This window comes from Castor canadensis, chromosome 19 (assembly GCF_047511655.1).
Source record: "Castor canadensis chromosome 19, mCasCan1.hap1v2, whole genome shotgun sequence".
In the NCBI taxonomy this organism is placed as follows: Eukaryota; Metazoa; Chordata; class Mammalia; order Rodentia; family Castoridae; genus Castor; species Castor canadensis.
In genome coordinates this window covers 42062027-42078122 of record NC_133404.1, presented here as the reverse complement: position 1 = coordinate 42078122, position 16096 = coordinate 42062027, and the positions used below count along the sequence as shown (strand labels likewise).

The following is a 16096-nucleotide window of genomic DNA, read 5'->3' as shown; positions in this document are numbered from 1 at the left end:
GCCTGGTCTCCGGTGTGATGACATTGCTGACCTTTTGCTGGCTGGGGAGCAGGGTAGGAATTGGGGCCAGATAGGCCTTGTGGTGGCCAGCCGGCCTGCCCACCTGCCTGCCTGCTAGGGGTAGACCCGTGTCAGAAAGCCCAAGTCACGGTCCCAAAGGGGCTCCTGCAGGAAGCACATGTACCAGCCTGTGCAAGAACACAGCAGCTGGAGGCCCCCTGGGGTGGACAAGTGACCCCCTGGCCACCAGCTGTAGGACTGAGGCCTAAGTGGGCCCTAGCTTTAGGGAACCCAAGTCCCACTCAGGAAACTGCTTACTTCTCCCCTGCCCCGTCCCTTGCCAGCCCTAGATTTCCCTTGGGAAGGAAGTCTCTGCTGGGGGTTAGGGGGATGGGGTGGTGCTATCTGAGAAGCAGGCCTCTGGGATATTTACTTGGAAATTTTATTCAAACGGAGGCTGGCGCCTGGGCTTTCCTTAGGGAATCCAGTGGGGTGGGGAGGGCCTGCCTTGGCTTCCCCCTTCCTCTTCTGGGCCACCCTGGCTCCCTGGTGTGCTGTAGGCCTGTACCTAGCCTTTAAGATGCCCAGGGACTGATACCTGCTGGTCCTCGCATACACCCACCCTTACCTCCACCTTGGGCCCCTTCCCCACATTTCCAGGGCGGTGCTGGGCCCTGGGGAGGGCCTGGTGTGCAAGCCACTCTCTGCAAGGCCATGGCCATTCTTTCCCGGCCTCCTCCTCCCTTCCGTTTCCGTGGCCTAGAGGCCCAGAGCAAGGAACGAGGGGGGCCTGCGGGCGGGCGGTGCTCAAGCAGGGCCTGGGCCGCCCAGCCCGCCCCTTCCCCTCCACGGCCCGCCCTGGGGCCTGGGCCAACTGAAACCGCAGGAGGAGGAAGCCCAGAATCAGGAACTAGCCAACTAGCCAGGGGTCTACTCAGGGCCTGAGTCAGCCACTGCCACCCCAGGAGCAGCTGTCTGCGTGGTAACTCCAGCCTTGAAGTCCAGGAGGTGACGAGGGACACAGACACGGGGCAGGGAGCGGGGGGTGGCAGTGGGCAGGCGGGGAACAGAGGCCATGTGGGCGTTTTGAGAGCGGGACACTGGACTGGGTGGGGTTGGGAGGCCACCGGAGGGCAGAACCTCAGCAGTTGCCTGAGGTTCCAGCTGGGGTGAACTGGACTCTGTTGAAGACCCTGGCACACCACCCAGAAAGGGGCACTGGTGAAGGGACTCAGAGAGAAGCTCCAAGCTGGTTCCTCTTCCAGGACTAGAAAGGGGACCTTCTCGCGCTGGGCCTGGCCTGGGGCACAGAGGCACAGGAGCAGAACCAGTGCCAGGCCAGGCTGCTGTCCTGTAGCTGTTGCAGGACCCCACCCACCTCCTGCCTGTCTGCAGCCCTCAGCCTCTTTGTCCCACCCCTCGATCTCCAGCTGCCTCCTGTCCCCAGTGATGGCCTCTTCTCTGTCCCCAGGACGCCACTATGGGTTTCTCTTCGGAGCTGTGCAGTCCCCAGGGCCACGGGGCAGTGCAGCAGATGCAGGAAGCTGAGCTTCGCCTACTGGAAGGCATGAGGAAATGGATGGCCCAGAGGGTCAAGAGTGACCGGGAATACGCAGGCCTGCTTCACCACATGTCACTGCAGGACAGTGGAGGTCAGAGCCGGAGCAGCAGCCCTGACAGCCCAGTCAGCCAGGTGGGTTTCCGTGGGGCTCTGCCTGCCCCCGGTCCTGTCCCAAAGCCCTCTGGGATAGGGCTGGAGATCTGGCAGGCCCAGGCTTGGGAACCATTGTCCCCTCCTCCCTGCCTCTCCCTTCCCTCACTGTGCCATAGTCCTGGGCCGAGATCACCAGCCAGACGGAGAGCCTGAGCAGGGTGCTGCGGCAGCATGCAGAGGATCTGAACTCAGGGCCCCTGAGCAAGCTGAGCCTGCTGATCCGGGAGCGACAGCAGTTACGAAAGACCTACAGTGAGCGGTGGCAGCAGCTGCAGCAGGAGCTCACCAAGGTAGGGGCGCAGCCAGGTTTCCGCCATTTCTGGCACAATATGGAGCCTTAAAAAAAAAAAAAAAAAAAAAAAGTGGTTTTGCACAAGAGCCTCCTTGGATTCACTGGGGAAGTGGAAGTTCCTGACCGCAGGCCTGGCACCAGGACGGCCTGTCCGGCTCTGCTGCAGCTTCCTCCCTTCCTGCTCCCCACTTGTGCTGGCAGACTGCGGGGCCTGTCCGTCCATGCATTGTCCTTGCCTGGGCAGAGAGCTGGGCATGCAGGATGGGTGAGGCTGACATGGCCTTGGAGGAGCTCAGATCTGGGTGCTGCCTCGCTGCTTGGCTCTGGGGTCTGAGAGGCAGAGGAACGAGGGTCAGTCTGTTTGCCTTTTGATCTAGGGTGATTCCTCCCCAGTGCTGAGACAGGACAGCAGCAGGGGGCCCCTGACGGGGTGGGGGTGAAGTCTAGGTCGCAATTCCAGCAGTTCCTCAATTACAGGCTGAGCTTGGAGCTTCACGGCCCATTTGCTGTGCTGGTCGGCCGTCGCGCCACACCCCTTCCACTATGCAGAGCCCGCGGGCCCACAGTGACCCCTGGTGGCTGACTCAGCATCACTCTTTTTCCTCATTGAACCAAGGGCCTAGCTCAGCTGTCTCTATGCTAGGCAGGGAAGCACTCTATCACTGGAGCCACACACCCAGTCCTATAAATTTCAGGTGCTGAAGTGGGTTATTTTGTTTTGGTTTTGGCAGTCCTGGGGATTGAACTCAGGACCTTGCACTTGATAAGCAGGCATTCTGCCACTTGAGCCGTATCTCCAGCCCTTTTTGCTCTAATTATTTGGACTACTAGCATCTTATTTATACCTTCCACGTAGATTGCGTATAACTTTTTACCTACGCTGGTCTTGAACCACAATACTCCCGATCACCACCTCCCGAGTAGCTGGAATTGCAGGTGTGAGCCACCAGCGCCCGGTTAGTCTGCCCATTTTTATAGATGAGTTTTATTGGATCACAGGCAAGCCCATTTGCTTTCACATCATTTATGGCGACTAGACAGCTACAATAACACAGTGGGGGTAATTATGACAGAGACCCTGTGGCCTACAGGCCTAAAACATTCACTAACTGACCTTTTAAGAAGAACAGTCAAGTCTGTGCATTTAGCTCAGTTAAAGATTGGGACACTGAGACTCAAAGGAGCAGCATGGAGCTTTCCCAACGGATCCTAGCACCTAAACAGGACTGGGGTGAGAACTCTGGTTTTGGGTTCCCATCTCCCAGGAATGTAATTTGCAGGGCCCAGTGCAAAATGAAAATGTGGACCCCTTGTTAAGAAGTCATGAAGGATTTCAATATGGAGACAGTAGACCATAAAAGCAAGCCCAAGGCCTTTCTGCATGGGGAGCCCTGCGTGCCCGCACAGGCTGCACACACTGAAGCTGGCCCTAGCTGCCACCGGGATACGCTCTCTGGCCATGGAAGGACACTTTTGTGGCCTTCCCGTGCCTCCTTTCTATAACTCAGCCGCTGACCTAACCTTAGGAGCCAGCTTCCCCAGAAGTTTCCAGATTCCTCTAGAAGGGCAGGCCTGGATGTGCTGCCCACTTGGAGGGCAGAGGCTTTCACCTTGGGTGGGAATCTCCCCTCCGATGCTTGGGTTACTGCTCTGTCCCCAGACCCACAGCCAAGACATTGAGAAGTTGAAGAGCCAGTACCGAGCCCTGGCACGGGACAGCGCCCAGGCCAGGCGCAAGTACCAAGAGGCCAGCAAAGGTTTGTGGCTTGGCTTGCTGACGGGGGAGTCCCCAGCCAGTGCCCACCTGTCCGAACTATCCTCAGGAATCCAGGGAGTGGGGTTGCGGGCCCTTTGTGCTGGCCCATGTATACACCTGCACACCTCCCACCTGCAGACAAGGACCGGGACAAGGCCAGGGACAAATATGTGCGCAGCCTGTGGAAGCTGTTTGCCCATCACAACCGCTACGTGCTGGGGGTGCGGGCCGCGCAGCTGCACCACCAGCACCACCACCAGCTCATGCTGCCCGGCCTGCTGCAATCACTGCAGGAGTTGCACGAGGAGATGGTGCGCGTCCTGTAAGCCCGCCCTGCCCCGCCCCTCGCGGCCTGCCCCGCCCCCTGCACCCTGCCCCGCCCTCTGCACCCTGCCCCGCCCCTAGCGGCCTGCCCCGCCCACAGCAGCCTGCCCTGCACCCTGCCCCGCCCACAGCAGCCTGCCCCGCCCCCTGCAGCCTGCCCCGCCCCTAGCGGCCTGCCCCGCCCCCCAACATCCCCCAGCCCCACTGCTAGGCCTAGAGGTAGGGCCTTGACAATTCAGTCTGATACAGGTGTTGCCCTGTAATCCTGAGAAGGGGTCCTGGGCCAAGGTCCCGAGAACCAGCCGACCTCCATCCAAATCGCATTATTCCGGGGCTCCTATTGTAGGGTTTTCTAACATTCACTGGACACCATTTTAAGTTCTGGGATAGAGCAGATGGAGAAGAATGCAGACAAAAAAGTCTGTCCTTGGGAATCGTCCATGTGAGTGGAGGGAGGAAAGAAAGTTAAGTGCCAGGCACTGGTGGCCCTCGCCTGAAATCCTAGCTACTCAGGAGGCTAAGATTGGGAGGATCACAGTTTGAGGCAAAGAGTTCACAAGACCCCATCTCCAAAATAAGCAGAGCAAAATGGACTAAGAGGTGTGTCTCAAGGGTAGCCAGCTTTACGAGCTCGAAGTCCTGAGTTCAAACCCCAGCCCCACATTCACACACAAGTTACTAAGTGATCAGAAGGCTGAGTGCAAGGGCCAAGAATAAAGCAAGAAAAGGGGCTGAGGGGCAAAGTTAGCTTTAACAGCATGCCTGGGACAGCCCCTCTGAGAAGACAATGTCCAAACAGTCCCCAGAGAGGTGAGAGGCTATCTGGAGAAAGACCTGTTCCTGAAAGAAGAAACGAAAGTGCACAGGTGCTGCGGTGCCCAGGAGAGCATCGGGGAGTAGCTAGGAGTCCCTCAAGGGAAGGGGAGAGGCAAACATGGCTGGAGGAGTCAGGGACAGGGTGAGGAGTGCTCACTGACAGAGCTTCCAACAGGACAGTGTAAGGAAGAAGGGTGACATGACCTGACCTCTGTCTAAACGAGGCGGCTATGGCTGCTGTGTAGAGAGTTGACTTTAGGGACCAGGACAGAGTCAGGGAGGCCAGAGAGGAGGCTCTTGCAGCAATCCAGAGCACAGGTGTTGCCCACTTGGACCAGAGTAGCAATGCAGGCTGGAAATCGTCAGGTCCCAGGTATGTTTTGACCATGGAGCAGAAGTTGGGGTAAGATAGAGCAGGGTTTAGCCTGGAGCACCTAAATGGTAGACTTGGCTTTAGCTTGTTGACCGACCAGGAAGTGGATGTGATCGCCAAAGGCCCTGTCCTAACAGTTGAGACGAGGTGGGAGGTCAAAGCAGGACCAGCCTCCAGGCTGAGCTGCCTGCCTTACCCAGCCTGAGGCTCCCTGACTGGGGGTCTTATTGGGGCTGGGGAGCAGGAAGGAGATCCTGCAGGAATACTTGGAGATTAGCAGCCTGGTGCAGGACGAGATGGTAGCCATTCACCAGGAGATGGCTGCAGCTGCTACCCGCATCCAGCCTGAGACCGAGTACCAAGGCTTCCTGCGTCAGTACGGGTAAGCCAGTCCTTGCATCTGCTGTGCACCAGGGTGTCTGGGCTGTTCACTGACCGCCCTGTCTACCCACAGGTCTGCCCCTGACGTCCCACCCTGTGTCACCTTTGATGAGTCCCTGCTTGAGGAGGGTGAACAGCTGGAGCCTGGGGAGCTGCAGCTGAACGAGTTGACAGTGGAAAGTGTGCAACACACGTGCGTGGTGGCTTGGCCCTCAGGCCAGGGCAGACTCCTGGGGAAGTCAGTGTGGGCGGAAGTGAACTCTGCTTGCTTGGCTCTGCAGGGGTGCGTGAGGTTACACGGCCCTTCTCTTGCACGCAGGATGACCTTCGTGACAGATGAACTGACTGTGGCCACCGAGGCAGTGCTGAGCCGGCAGGAGGTGGTCAGTCAGCTGCAGCGTGAGCTCCGGAATGAGGAGCAGAACACCCACCCCCGGGAGCGGTGAGCGGGCACCACCTGCAGCAGCCTCCTGCCCCCTCCAACCTGCCTACCCCACCAGCTGCTGCCTGCTGGTTGCAGACTGAGCCCTTGTCTCTCTCCATCCACCCACTGCCCCCTGCCTGCAGGGTGCAGCTGCTGGGCAAGAGGCAGGCACTGCAGGAGGCACTGCAGGGGCTACAGGTAGCATTGTGCAGCCAGGCCAAGCTGCAGGCCCAGCAGGAGCTGCTGCAGACCAAGCTGGAGCAGCTGGGCCCCGGGGAGCCCCCGGCCGTGCTGCTCCTGCAAGATGACCGCCACTCCACCTCATCCTCGGTGAGTAACATTCCACAGCCCTTGCCTGCCTGCCAGCCATGCGTGCCCGCAGGGGCTGTGCTCCTCATTTTTGCCCTCCCCCTCCCCAAGCCTGGCCACCCGCTGACGTCTGTCCCTGGCCTCAGGAGCAGGAGCGAGAGGGGGGAAGGACGCCCACGCTGGAAGTCCTTAAGAGCCACTTCTCTGGAATCTTCCGCCCCAAGTTCTCGGTGAGTGGTGCCCAGGCTGAGCCTGAACTTCTGCCCATCCCTAAGACGTGGGCCATGCCAGGTGCCTCAAGCCTCCTCCCCGCTCTCCTACCTTGGTGTTCCGTGTTGCATCCTGGTGATGCCCTGAAGAGGCGGCCCTGCCCGGGCTACTTTTATTAGGGTATCCCCCTTCCTTAGGATTCTACCCTGTGCCCTCTTCCTGCCCCTCACCCTTCTGCCCTACAGGGACCAGCAGACTTTGTCCTGTCTCATCTTGTCTGGCAGTGGTTAGGCCCTGTGTCCTGGAGGACAAGGCACCAGCCTGGCTGGGATCGGCCAGCCCAAGCCTCCCATCCATGCTCTGCCCAGAGTGAGCCTGGGTCAGGCCACTGCCTTCTCCAGGCGCCTGAGGAAGGTTCTGTGTACCACCTGGGTGGTCATAGGACTGAGGGCTTATGGGAATGGAGGAGATCCCTGCTGGCCCAGTGGCCTCCCACGAGGTCAAGTGACCCTTACACTCTTCTCCCTCATCCCCGCCCAGCTCCCCCCACCGCTGCAGCTCGTTCCAGAGGTGCAGAAGCCTCTGCAGGAGCAGCTGTGGTACCATGGGGCCATCCCGAGGGCGGAGGTGGCTGAGCTGCTGACACACTCCGGAGACTTCCTGGTTCGGGAGAGCCAGGGCAAGCAAGAGTACGTGCTGTCCGTGCTGTGGGACGGCCTGCCCCGCCACTTCATCATCCAGTCCACAGATGTGAGTAGGGCCAAGACCCCAGCCTTTGGGGCCCCTGTTCCTCCTTTCCCTCCCCCTCCCCCAAGGGAATGACCTTGAGGGTAGGGATAGCTGATATGTCTTAGATAACTCCTCCCTAGCGCAGCTGGAGGGAGCCACAGAGACCACCCAAGTCCCTGTAACACAATAAATGCTATGGCGGGGGTCCTCCCTAACAAAGAGGGTAGCAGCCAGGCACCAGTGGCTCACGCTTGTAATCCTAGCTACTCAGGAGGCAGAGATCAGGAGGATCATGGTTCAAAGCCAGACTGGGCAAATAGTTCTAGAGACCCTAGCTTGAAAAAAACCCATCACAAAAATGGGCTGGTGGAGTGGCTCAAGGTATAGGCCCTGAGTTCAAACCCCAGCACCACAAAAAAAAAAAAAAAAAAAAGGAAAGAGGGTAGCAGAGTTGAGTGCGCCACTCACAGGAGCCTTTTCTGCAATGGTGGCTGCTGACTCCAGATTCTCCCCACCCCGCAGAACCTGTACCGGCTGGAAGGGGATGGTTTCCCCAGCATCCCCTTGCTCATTGACCATCTGCTGACCTCCCAGCAACCCCTCACCAAGAAGAGTGGTGTTATCCTGTACAGGGCCGTGCCCAAGGTGAGCCTGTGCCCAGCCTGGCCTGTGATGCCAGTGCTGGGCTTGGGGACCATGGGTCAGTACCTCCTCTCATCAGAGCAGGAAGGGGTTCCTATATGCCTGAGTCTCTCTCAACAACGTGGCCAGTATCCTAGATTTGGAATGTCAAGGCCACTCCCATCCATGGGCCATGCATACTAGGGTGGTAGTTTCTGAGTCGTCTGAATGTGATCTTGAATGGGCCAACCCTATTAGACAAATGAGACACTGAGGCTCCAAGAAAAGAAAGACCTTGTTGGTGGGAGAGCTGTTTAGCCCTGGGCAGGTCTCAAACCCTTCCTTTTGCTGACTTCTGACTACCTAATCCCTCTTCCCCAGGACAAGTGGGTGCTAAACCATGAGGACCTGGTATTGGGGGAGCAGATTGGGCGGGTGAGTGTCTTCCACGGGCCAGGCTCTGCCAGGCTCCTGACAGCCTGCCTCTGCCCTCCCCGCTCACTTCCTCCCATCCACAACCAGTTCAGCCTCCTTGCCTTGCCTCTGTCTGAGTCCCAACTTGTGCCCCTGGACTCCAAGAGTCCTCACCCCAAAACTCCCAGAAGACAGCTCTGAGGCTAGCACCCCACCTCACCCCATCCTAGCTTCTGCCTCCTCAGGGCTGCTGTGTGTGCATGGGTGACACACTCCATTAATGTGAGCTGCAGAATAAATACCTGCTTAGGAAGGGAGTCACCCTCCTAAAAGTCAGAATGCTTTTCAAAGACAAAGTGATTTCTGGATTTTTCTTGTCACTTCTCTCAGAGAATGTGGCCCAGCCAGGTCACTTACCGTGTCTACCCGCTCAGTTCTCTACGAGGGAGCACGGGTGTGGGGAGGAAGGTGGGCGGTCTCTCGGGAAGCCTTGATGGGAACCTGAGACCATTTCAGGGGAATTTTGGTGAAGTGTTCAGCGGACGTCTGAAAGCAGACAACACCCTTGTGGCTGTGAAGTCTTGTCGGGAGACACTGCCACTCGACCTCAAGGCCAGGTTTCTACAAGAAGCCAGGTGGGTGCGAAGTTCGTGGTGACCAAAGGCTCCACACATGAAAGGGTCCCTCTGAGCAAGGCCAGTGGTGTGGTTTAATTCTCCGTGCTCCCTCTCACCTGGGTGGTGACCAGGGCCCCACCCAAGGTCACATGTCCATCCAAGGCTCCTGGCTTCCACAGGCCAAGCTCTTCTCCCCTGGGGGTCCTGGAGGGAGGCGGGTGGCAGGCGGTGGGCCCAGGCCCCACAGAGCCTAAGCAGAACCCTACAGGATCCTAAAGCAATACAGCCATCCCAACATCGTGCGTCTCATCGGCGTCTGCACGCAGAAACAGCCCATCTACATCGTCATGGAACTTGTGCAAGGTGAGCGGAGGCGCTCGCTCCAGGGTGGGGAGCTCAGCGCGGTCCTCCACCAGGAGGCTCAGGACTGTCCTCACATACCTCACCTCCAGGGGGCGACTTCCTGACCTTCCTGCGGACAGAGGGAGCCCGCCTGCGGGTGAAGACACTGCTGCACATGGTTAGGGACGCAGCTGCAGGCATGGAGTACTTAGACAGCAAGTGTTGCATCCACCGGTGAGTGTGCCCCAGGCCCCATGGCCCCGCCACAGCCAGGAGGGGCTGTCCCCCCCAGTGTCACTCCCTCCCTCGCGGCCTCGCTCATCATCAGCCATCACTCCGCCTCTAGAAGTGGAGTTGGCCTCTCCTGATAGACCCAGGGCAAGGAGGGCAGCTTTTGTTCTTGACTTTGTCTAGAGTGCGTGGCCCAAGCTGGTCAGGTGACATTGACCAAAGGAGATTCCTTCCTTGCTTCTCTCAGGGACCTGGCTGCTCGGAACTGTCTAGTGACAGAGAAGAATGTCTTGAAGATAAGTGACTTTGGGATGTCCCGAGAGGAAGCTGATGGCATCTATGCAGCCTCCGGGGGCCTCAGACAAGTCCCCGTGAAGTGGACCGCACCCGAGGCCCTGAACTATGGTACGTGGTTCTGGTGCACACTGGGCTGCAGGGCCAGGGGCTGGTGTGGGTGGCCTGTGGGACTGTGGGTGTGGACAGCTGCCTCCTCCTCGACAGGTCGCTACTCCTCCGAGAGTGATGTGTGGAGCTTTGGTATCTTGCTCTGGGAAACCTTTAGCCTGGGTGCCTCACCCTACCCCAGCCTCACCAATCAGCAAACGCGGGAGTTCGTGGAAAAGGGTAAGGCAGGGCCACGTGTGGCATTGGCTTTGGGGCCACTCCTTTCTCCGTGCTCCGGCTGGACCTTGCCTCCTTCCTTAGCCCCCTCAACCTTTCCGGAGTGGAATTCCTGCTTGTTTTATTTACTAGTCGCCATATATAAGGCCAGGATTGTGCCCCTTTTGCAGATGGAAAAACTGAGGTTTGCAGAGGTCACACACAGAGCACACAGTGGAGTGGAGACTGGAACCCAAGCTTCTGGCTTGGGGTCCTTGGTGTTTAAGAGTTGGCTCCTCCTTGGAGTCAGTTCATCTTGCATCTTTTTTTCTTTTTCTTTTATGGCGGCAGTAGGGTTTGAACTCAGAGCCTCACGCTTGCTAGACAGGTGCTCTACCACTTGAGCCACTCCACCAGCCCTTTTTTTGTGATGGGTTTTTCGTGATAGGATCCCACAAACTATTTGCATGAGGCTGGCTTCGAACCGTGATCCTGCCTGATCTCTACGTCCTGAGTAGCTAGGATTACAGATGTGAGCCACCACGCTTGACTGAGACAGTGCATCTTAAGCTGCAATTGTTGCTTAGCCTCCCTCCTCATGCCTGGGGCACTGTGCTTGTCCTCACAGGTGGCCGCCTGCCCTGCCCAGACCTGTGCCCCGACGCGGTCTTTCGACTGATGGAGCAGTGCTGGGCTTACGATCCTGGACAGCGACCCACCTTCAGCGCCATCTTGCAGGAACTACAGAGCATCCGAAAGCGTCACCGGTGAGGCGGGGACCGCCTCCGCAGGCAAGAGTGGGCCTCCTCAGCCACTCATGCTTGCCCCAATTGCTGCAAGTCCTGTGCTGTCCAGGTCCAGCCTGTGGCCGTGCTGCTGGCAGGGTGCAGCCCTGTGGTGGCCCTGCGTTCCTGTTCCAGGCGGAAATAATAAAACCACGTGTGCCCATCGGTGTCCTTGGCATGTGCGCTTCTCCAGAGGGCAGGTCCTGGAAGGCAGGCAGGGCCCGTGTGATGGCCGGAGGAAGGGGTGGCAGGCAGTCCTCACTGGGCAGAGCTGACATCATCTGGCAGGGCCAGGTGTGAGATGCTGGGCCGCTGGGAGCTGGGGGTGCTATGCAGGCTGTGGCCAGAAGTGGCGTCGTTCCCTGGAACAGAATCACAGGACAGGAACAGAGCTGCCATGATGGGGAGTTTGGAGATGGTGCTTTTGAGGGGCCCGTGGGGATAAAAAGTGGGAAGAAGCCCAGATGAAGGACAGGCTGGAGCCAGAGGTGTGAAAACAATTGGCTTAGAGATGTCAGGAAGTAGCTGTCACATGTATGTGTACCACTGTTACTATCACATAAAAGTCAGGAGGATAGCCAGGTACTGTGGGGTCACGCCCATAATCCTAGCTACTCAGGAGGCAGAAATCAGGAGGATCGTGGTTCGAAGCCAACCTGGGGCAAATAGTTCACAAGACCCTATCTCAAAAAAACCCAACACAAAAAGGACTGGCAGAGTGGCTCAAGGTGTAGGCCCTGAGTTCAAACCCCAGTACTGCCAAAAAAAAAAAACAGTCTGATAGAGCGGCTCAAGTAGTAAAGCATCTGCCAAGCAAGCATGAGGCCCTGAGTTCAAGCTCCAGCGCTGCTAAAAAAGAACCGTGAAGTAGGGCTGGAGTGTGGTTCAGTGGTAGAGCATTGGCCTAGTGTGCGGGGGGAGGTCCTGGGTTCCCTCCTCCCCACCCCACCCTCGAAAAAAGAGGAAATCAAGTTATAGTGTTTGGAAATGAAAATACTGAGTGAAATGCTATCTCTGGGGAACAGTTTGAAAACAGAGCTTCTGTAGGTGAGTAGATTGTGGCAGGTCCCTGAAGGCACCTCATCCCTCACCCCCTATTGCAACAGCCAGGAAAAGACAAATAAGATAGATAGAGATCATCTTTTTTTCTTTTGATTTGTTAAAATTATGTGGCCCAGATTGGCCTTGAACTCACTAGGTAGCCAAGGCTGGGCCTGTGACTCAAGATCTTCCTGCCTCAGCCTTCCCAGTGCTGGGATTACAGACTTGTGTCACCACACAAGGCTAAGAAAATCTTATTTTTTCAAGAGAATAGAGAGTGGTGGAAAAGATCTGGAGTGAATGAACTAAAATCTGAAGGAGAAAAGCACCCTTCAAGATGAGCTGGCGAATGGCGGCTATTTTCTTCCCAGGGGCATTTGCTGGTTAGCGATATGACTGCTGATCAGACTTAGTGTCCCTCCCTCATTTGATTTTCGAGTTTGAATGTGGGTAGATATACAGGAGGCTGAAGAGCTAACCTGAGCCGGGTGCTGGTGGCTCACACCTGTAACCCTAGCTACTTAGGAGGCTGAGATCAGAAGATCGCAGTTTCAGGTCACTGAGACAAAAAAGTTTTTGAAGACCCCATCTCAATGGAAAATAGCTGGGCATCGTGGTGTGGGCCTGTCATCCCAGTGACAGCCAGAAATGTAAAATAGGAGGATTGCAGTCCAGACCTTGGCATAAAAGGAGACCATATCTCCAAAAGAGCCAGAGCAAAAAGGGCTGCAAGTGTAGCTCAAGCAGTAGGAGCGTCTGCCTCGGAAGTGTGAAGCCTTGAGTTCAAACCCATGACTGAGAAAAAGAAAGTGTATTGAGACCCATGCTTTTAAGGAGCAAGAAAAGAGGAACAAGAGAGGGATCTGGAGCTTGTTCTGTGGTTTCCGGTGAAACTACGGAAACAGTTTCCAACTGTCACATGAGTTCTGCTGACTGAGAAGGAACGGAAGTCACTCACTGACTGAACAGATGACCCTTTGCTCCAAAACATTTTGGCCACCACAACAGACACCACAGATATGGAGGAGAAAATGAAAGGGAAATGAGGAATCATTGCAGTGGGTCTTCACAGCTGGGATGAAACTGTTGGTACTGGGAACGCTGTCACCTTTAGTCCACTGTGACCTCAGCTGGGTTCATCGTGGAGATCGTGAGGGTCCAGGTGATAAAACCATTCTCCCATCGGTCTGCACATGGATGGAGGCAAAGGGGGGTCTCCTGTAGTTCTCAGGAAACTGTTCCGGTGTCTGGCAATAAGCTTCCCATTGTGGAAGTCTTGGGAAAGGGCAAGGCGAGGTACCACAGGCCACCGTAGGGGGAACTTATGCCAGGAGATCATCAAAGAGGAAAGAGATTCTGCCTAAGAGGAAGTCTCTCTATATATACCACTTAAGCCATATCCCCAATTCCTTTTTTGCATTCTTTATATTTCAGGTAAGGCTTGTAATTTTGCCTGGAGCTGGCCTCAGACTGGGATCCTTGTTCCTATGCCTCCCTCACGGCTAGGATGACAGACGGGTAGCACCACACCTGGTTTGTTGATTGAGATGGGGTCTTACTAACATTTTACCTGAGCTGGCCTCCATCCCCATCTCTATCTCTAGAGTAGCTAGAGGACTGCAGGTGTGAGTCACGACACCTGGCTGCACCTTGGGGTTTTGGAGTCCTCAATACACTGAAGCCCCTGAGAACCAGGACCTGGTTGAAGGACTGATCAGCTGAGCTGATGGCCAGTGGAGTAGGATGAACAGCTGCTATGCAGCCACAGAGGGAGCAGTTTAAACCACACACATATACTGAAGGCGTGGCTCAAGCGGTACGGTGCCCGTTTGCAAATGCAAAGCCCTGAGTTCAAACTCCAGTCCCATCAAAACAAACAAACAAACAAACAAATAAAATAACCTGTGCACAGAAAAGGGTACTCCCTCCATTGAGCGGAGGCAGGCTGTGCTGCTTGGACTGAAATGCACCTCTCACAACACACCTTGCTCATTTTCATTGGCTTATGAGCAGTGACCGGTGGGCTGGCATTCTGTGGCTGGTAGCAAGATAACTAAATGGCCGTGTCCCCACATTATGACACGTCCAGTGGGACTGCCTGTGGAAAAGAACCCTTTGACCATAAACTTCAGTGGAGCCAATGACCTGGTCAGAGCTATGCTGCTCCAGTAAAACCACAGTCACTGTCACACAGGACATGGTGGCTAGCCAGGGCTACAACAAAAACAAGCCTGGGTTCCAGTTCCACAACTGAATGGCAAAGAGCTCCAGGCACTAAGTGTGGGCATGAAAGCTGGCTGGTCTAGCTGAGCCTCCTCTCTCTCTCTCTCTCTCTCTCTCTCTCTCTCTCTGGCAGCACTGGGGTTTGAACTCAAGGCCTCATGCTTGCTAGGCAGCGCTCTACCACTCAAGCCACTCCACCAGTTCTCCTGCTTCCCTCTTGAGGGTGACGTTGGACACTGACCACATTCAATAGTTTTCTCCAGGAATGGCGCAGAAATTCTGATCTCCATAGTGGATGTGAGCTTGCCGTCAGAGTCCTAAGTGGATGACATGACACATGTGGAGTATCCAGACACAGCCAGTCCGACAAGGGGGACGCCTTTGTCGTAACCAAAAGTACTCACTCAGCAGTGGGGAACAACTTGGGAAATGAACTGGATAGTTCATGCTCTGTGTCACCAACAGGTGGCGGTGTTAACGTCAAAACACGGACTGAGCCCAGTGCCGGTGGCTCACGTCTGTAATCCCAGCTACTCAAGTGGCAGAGATCAGGAGGATCGAGGTTCGAAGTCAGCCTGAGCAAATAGTTCTGCAAGACCCTATCTTAAAAAAACCCATCACAAAAAAGGGGTGGTGGAGTGGCTTGACGTGTTGGCCTTGACTTCAAACCCTACTACTGCAAAAAAAAAAAACCCAAAAAACCAAAAACAAAAACAGGATCACAATCCAAAAAGTAAAAAGTGAAACCCTATTTCCAAAATAACCAGAGCAAAAAGAGCTGGAGGTGTGGCTCAAGCAGTAGAGCACCTGTCTCACAAGCATGAAGCCCTAAGTTCAAACCATGGTCTTGAGCCAGGCGCCAGTGGCTCATGCCTGTAATCCCAGCTACTCAGGAGGCAGAGATCAGGAGGATCAGGGTTTGAAGCCAGCCTGTGCAAATAGTTCACAGGACTCCATCTCAAAAATGCCAAATACAAAAAAGGCTGGCAGAGTGGCTCAAGTGAGTGGCAAATGTGAGGCCCTGAGTTCAAACCACAGTACTGCAAACAAACAAACAAAACCCCTAGTCCTGGAGAGGAAAAAAGACACACAGAATGAAGCTTTCTTCCTCCACCACTGTGGTTTGAACTCCAGCTTGCAGGGCAGTAGTTCTGCCACTTGAGCCACTTTGCCAGCCCACGGAGTGGTCTCTTAAAGAAGATAATAAAAGAAATAAGTGGTCAGCCTACACTCGGCTCCCAGCGGAGCACACTTAAGCCAGGCAGTGTAGACTCTAAATGTGATGGGTCCCATCGCTTAGAAAGCGTGTCTGTCTTTAAGGCTGGGGTGGGGAGAAGAGGTCCTGACTGGCTGTGAGAGACTCAAGCCTCATGTTTAATCCTTCTCACTCTTCCTTTCCTCTCATGCCCCTCCAGGAAGTTAGGCCACTGGAGCGTGTGTCGGCAAAGCGTGCGTGTGTGTGGTTTCTAACTGTGGTTCTCTTACTCCTCTGCAGAATAAACTATAGGACGAGAGGTGACAGACAGTCACAGTACTGGTCAGGGTGGCGTCTGTCGTCTGTGTGGTTGCCAACACCTCTTTTGGTGGTACTGGGGTTTGAACTCAAGTTTTGAGCCAAGCCCCAGCCCTTTCTGCTTTCGTTTTTACAGATAGGGTCTTATGCTTTGCCAGGGACCTTGATCCTCCTACCTATGCCTCCTGCGCAGTTGAGATTGTAGGCACGAACCACCATGTTTGGCTGTTTGCCAACACCTCTCACTGTTCTTGGCCCAGTGAGCCCGGAAAGGGAGGGCATTGTGTCTTCCTTGGGGGGACAGCGCGGGGTGGGGGTGTGCTAAGGCTGGTTCCCTGTGGAATCTGGGACGCGGCTGGCTTGGCTCTGAATGGGGAGCTG

General features: G+C 55.8%; 1 protein-coding gene across 1 annotated transcript; it reads left to right on the top strand.

Moving 5' to 3' along the window:
* Positions 1-797: 797 nt before the first annotated feature.
* Positions 798-11103, top strand: Fes (FES proto-oncogene, tyrosine kinase). The gene is made up of 19 exons (XM_020177398.2): positions 798-1008; positions 1472-1693; positions 1831-2004; positions 3667-3763; positions 3901-4084; positions 5520-5657; positions 5730-5849; positions 5976-6098; positions 6224-6410; positions 6536-6619; positions 7140-7349; positions 7851-7973; positions 8331-8384; positions 8880-8998; positions 9249-9343; positions 9433-9556; positions 9801-9958; positions 10055-10177; positions 10782-11103. The coding sequence occupies exons 2-19, from the start codon at positions 1481-1483 to the stop codon at positions 10922-10924; spliced, it is 2469 nt and encodes an 822-aa protein (XP_020032987.1). The 5' UTR covers positions 798-1008; positions 1472-1480; the 3' UTR covers positions 10925-11103.
* The last annotated feature ends 4993 nt before the right edge of the window (positions 11104-16096 follow it).

Coding starts and splice junctions, on each gene's coding strand:
- Fes (XM_020177398.2), top strand. CDS start 1,481: ATGGGTTTCTCTTCGGAGCTGTGCAGTCCCCAGGGCCACGGGGCAGTG. Junction 6,620..7,139: donor TCTTCCGCCCCAAGTTCTCG/GTGAGTGGTGCC, acceptor ATCCCCGCCCAG/CTCCCCCCACCGCTGCAGCT. Junction 7,974..8,330: donor TGTACAGGGCCGTGCCCAAG/GTGAGCCTGTGC, acceptor CCTCTTCCCCAG/GACAAGTGGGTGCTAAACCA.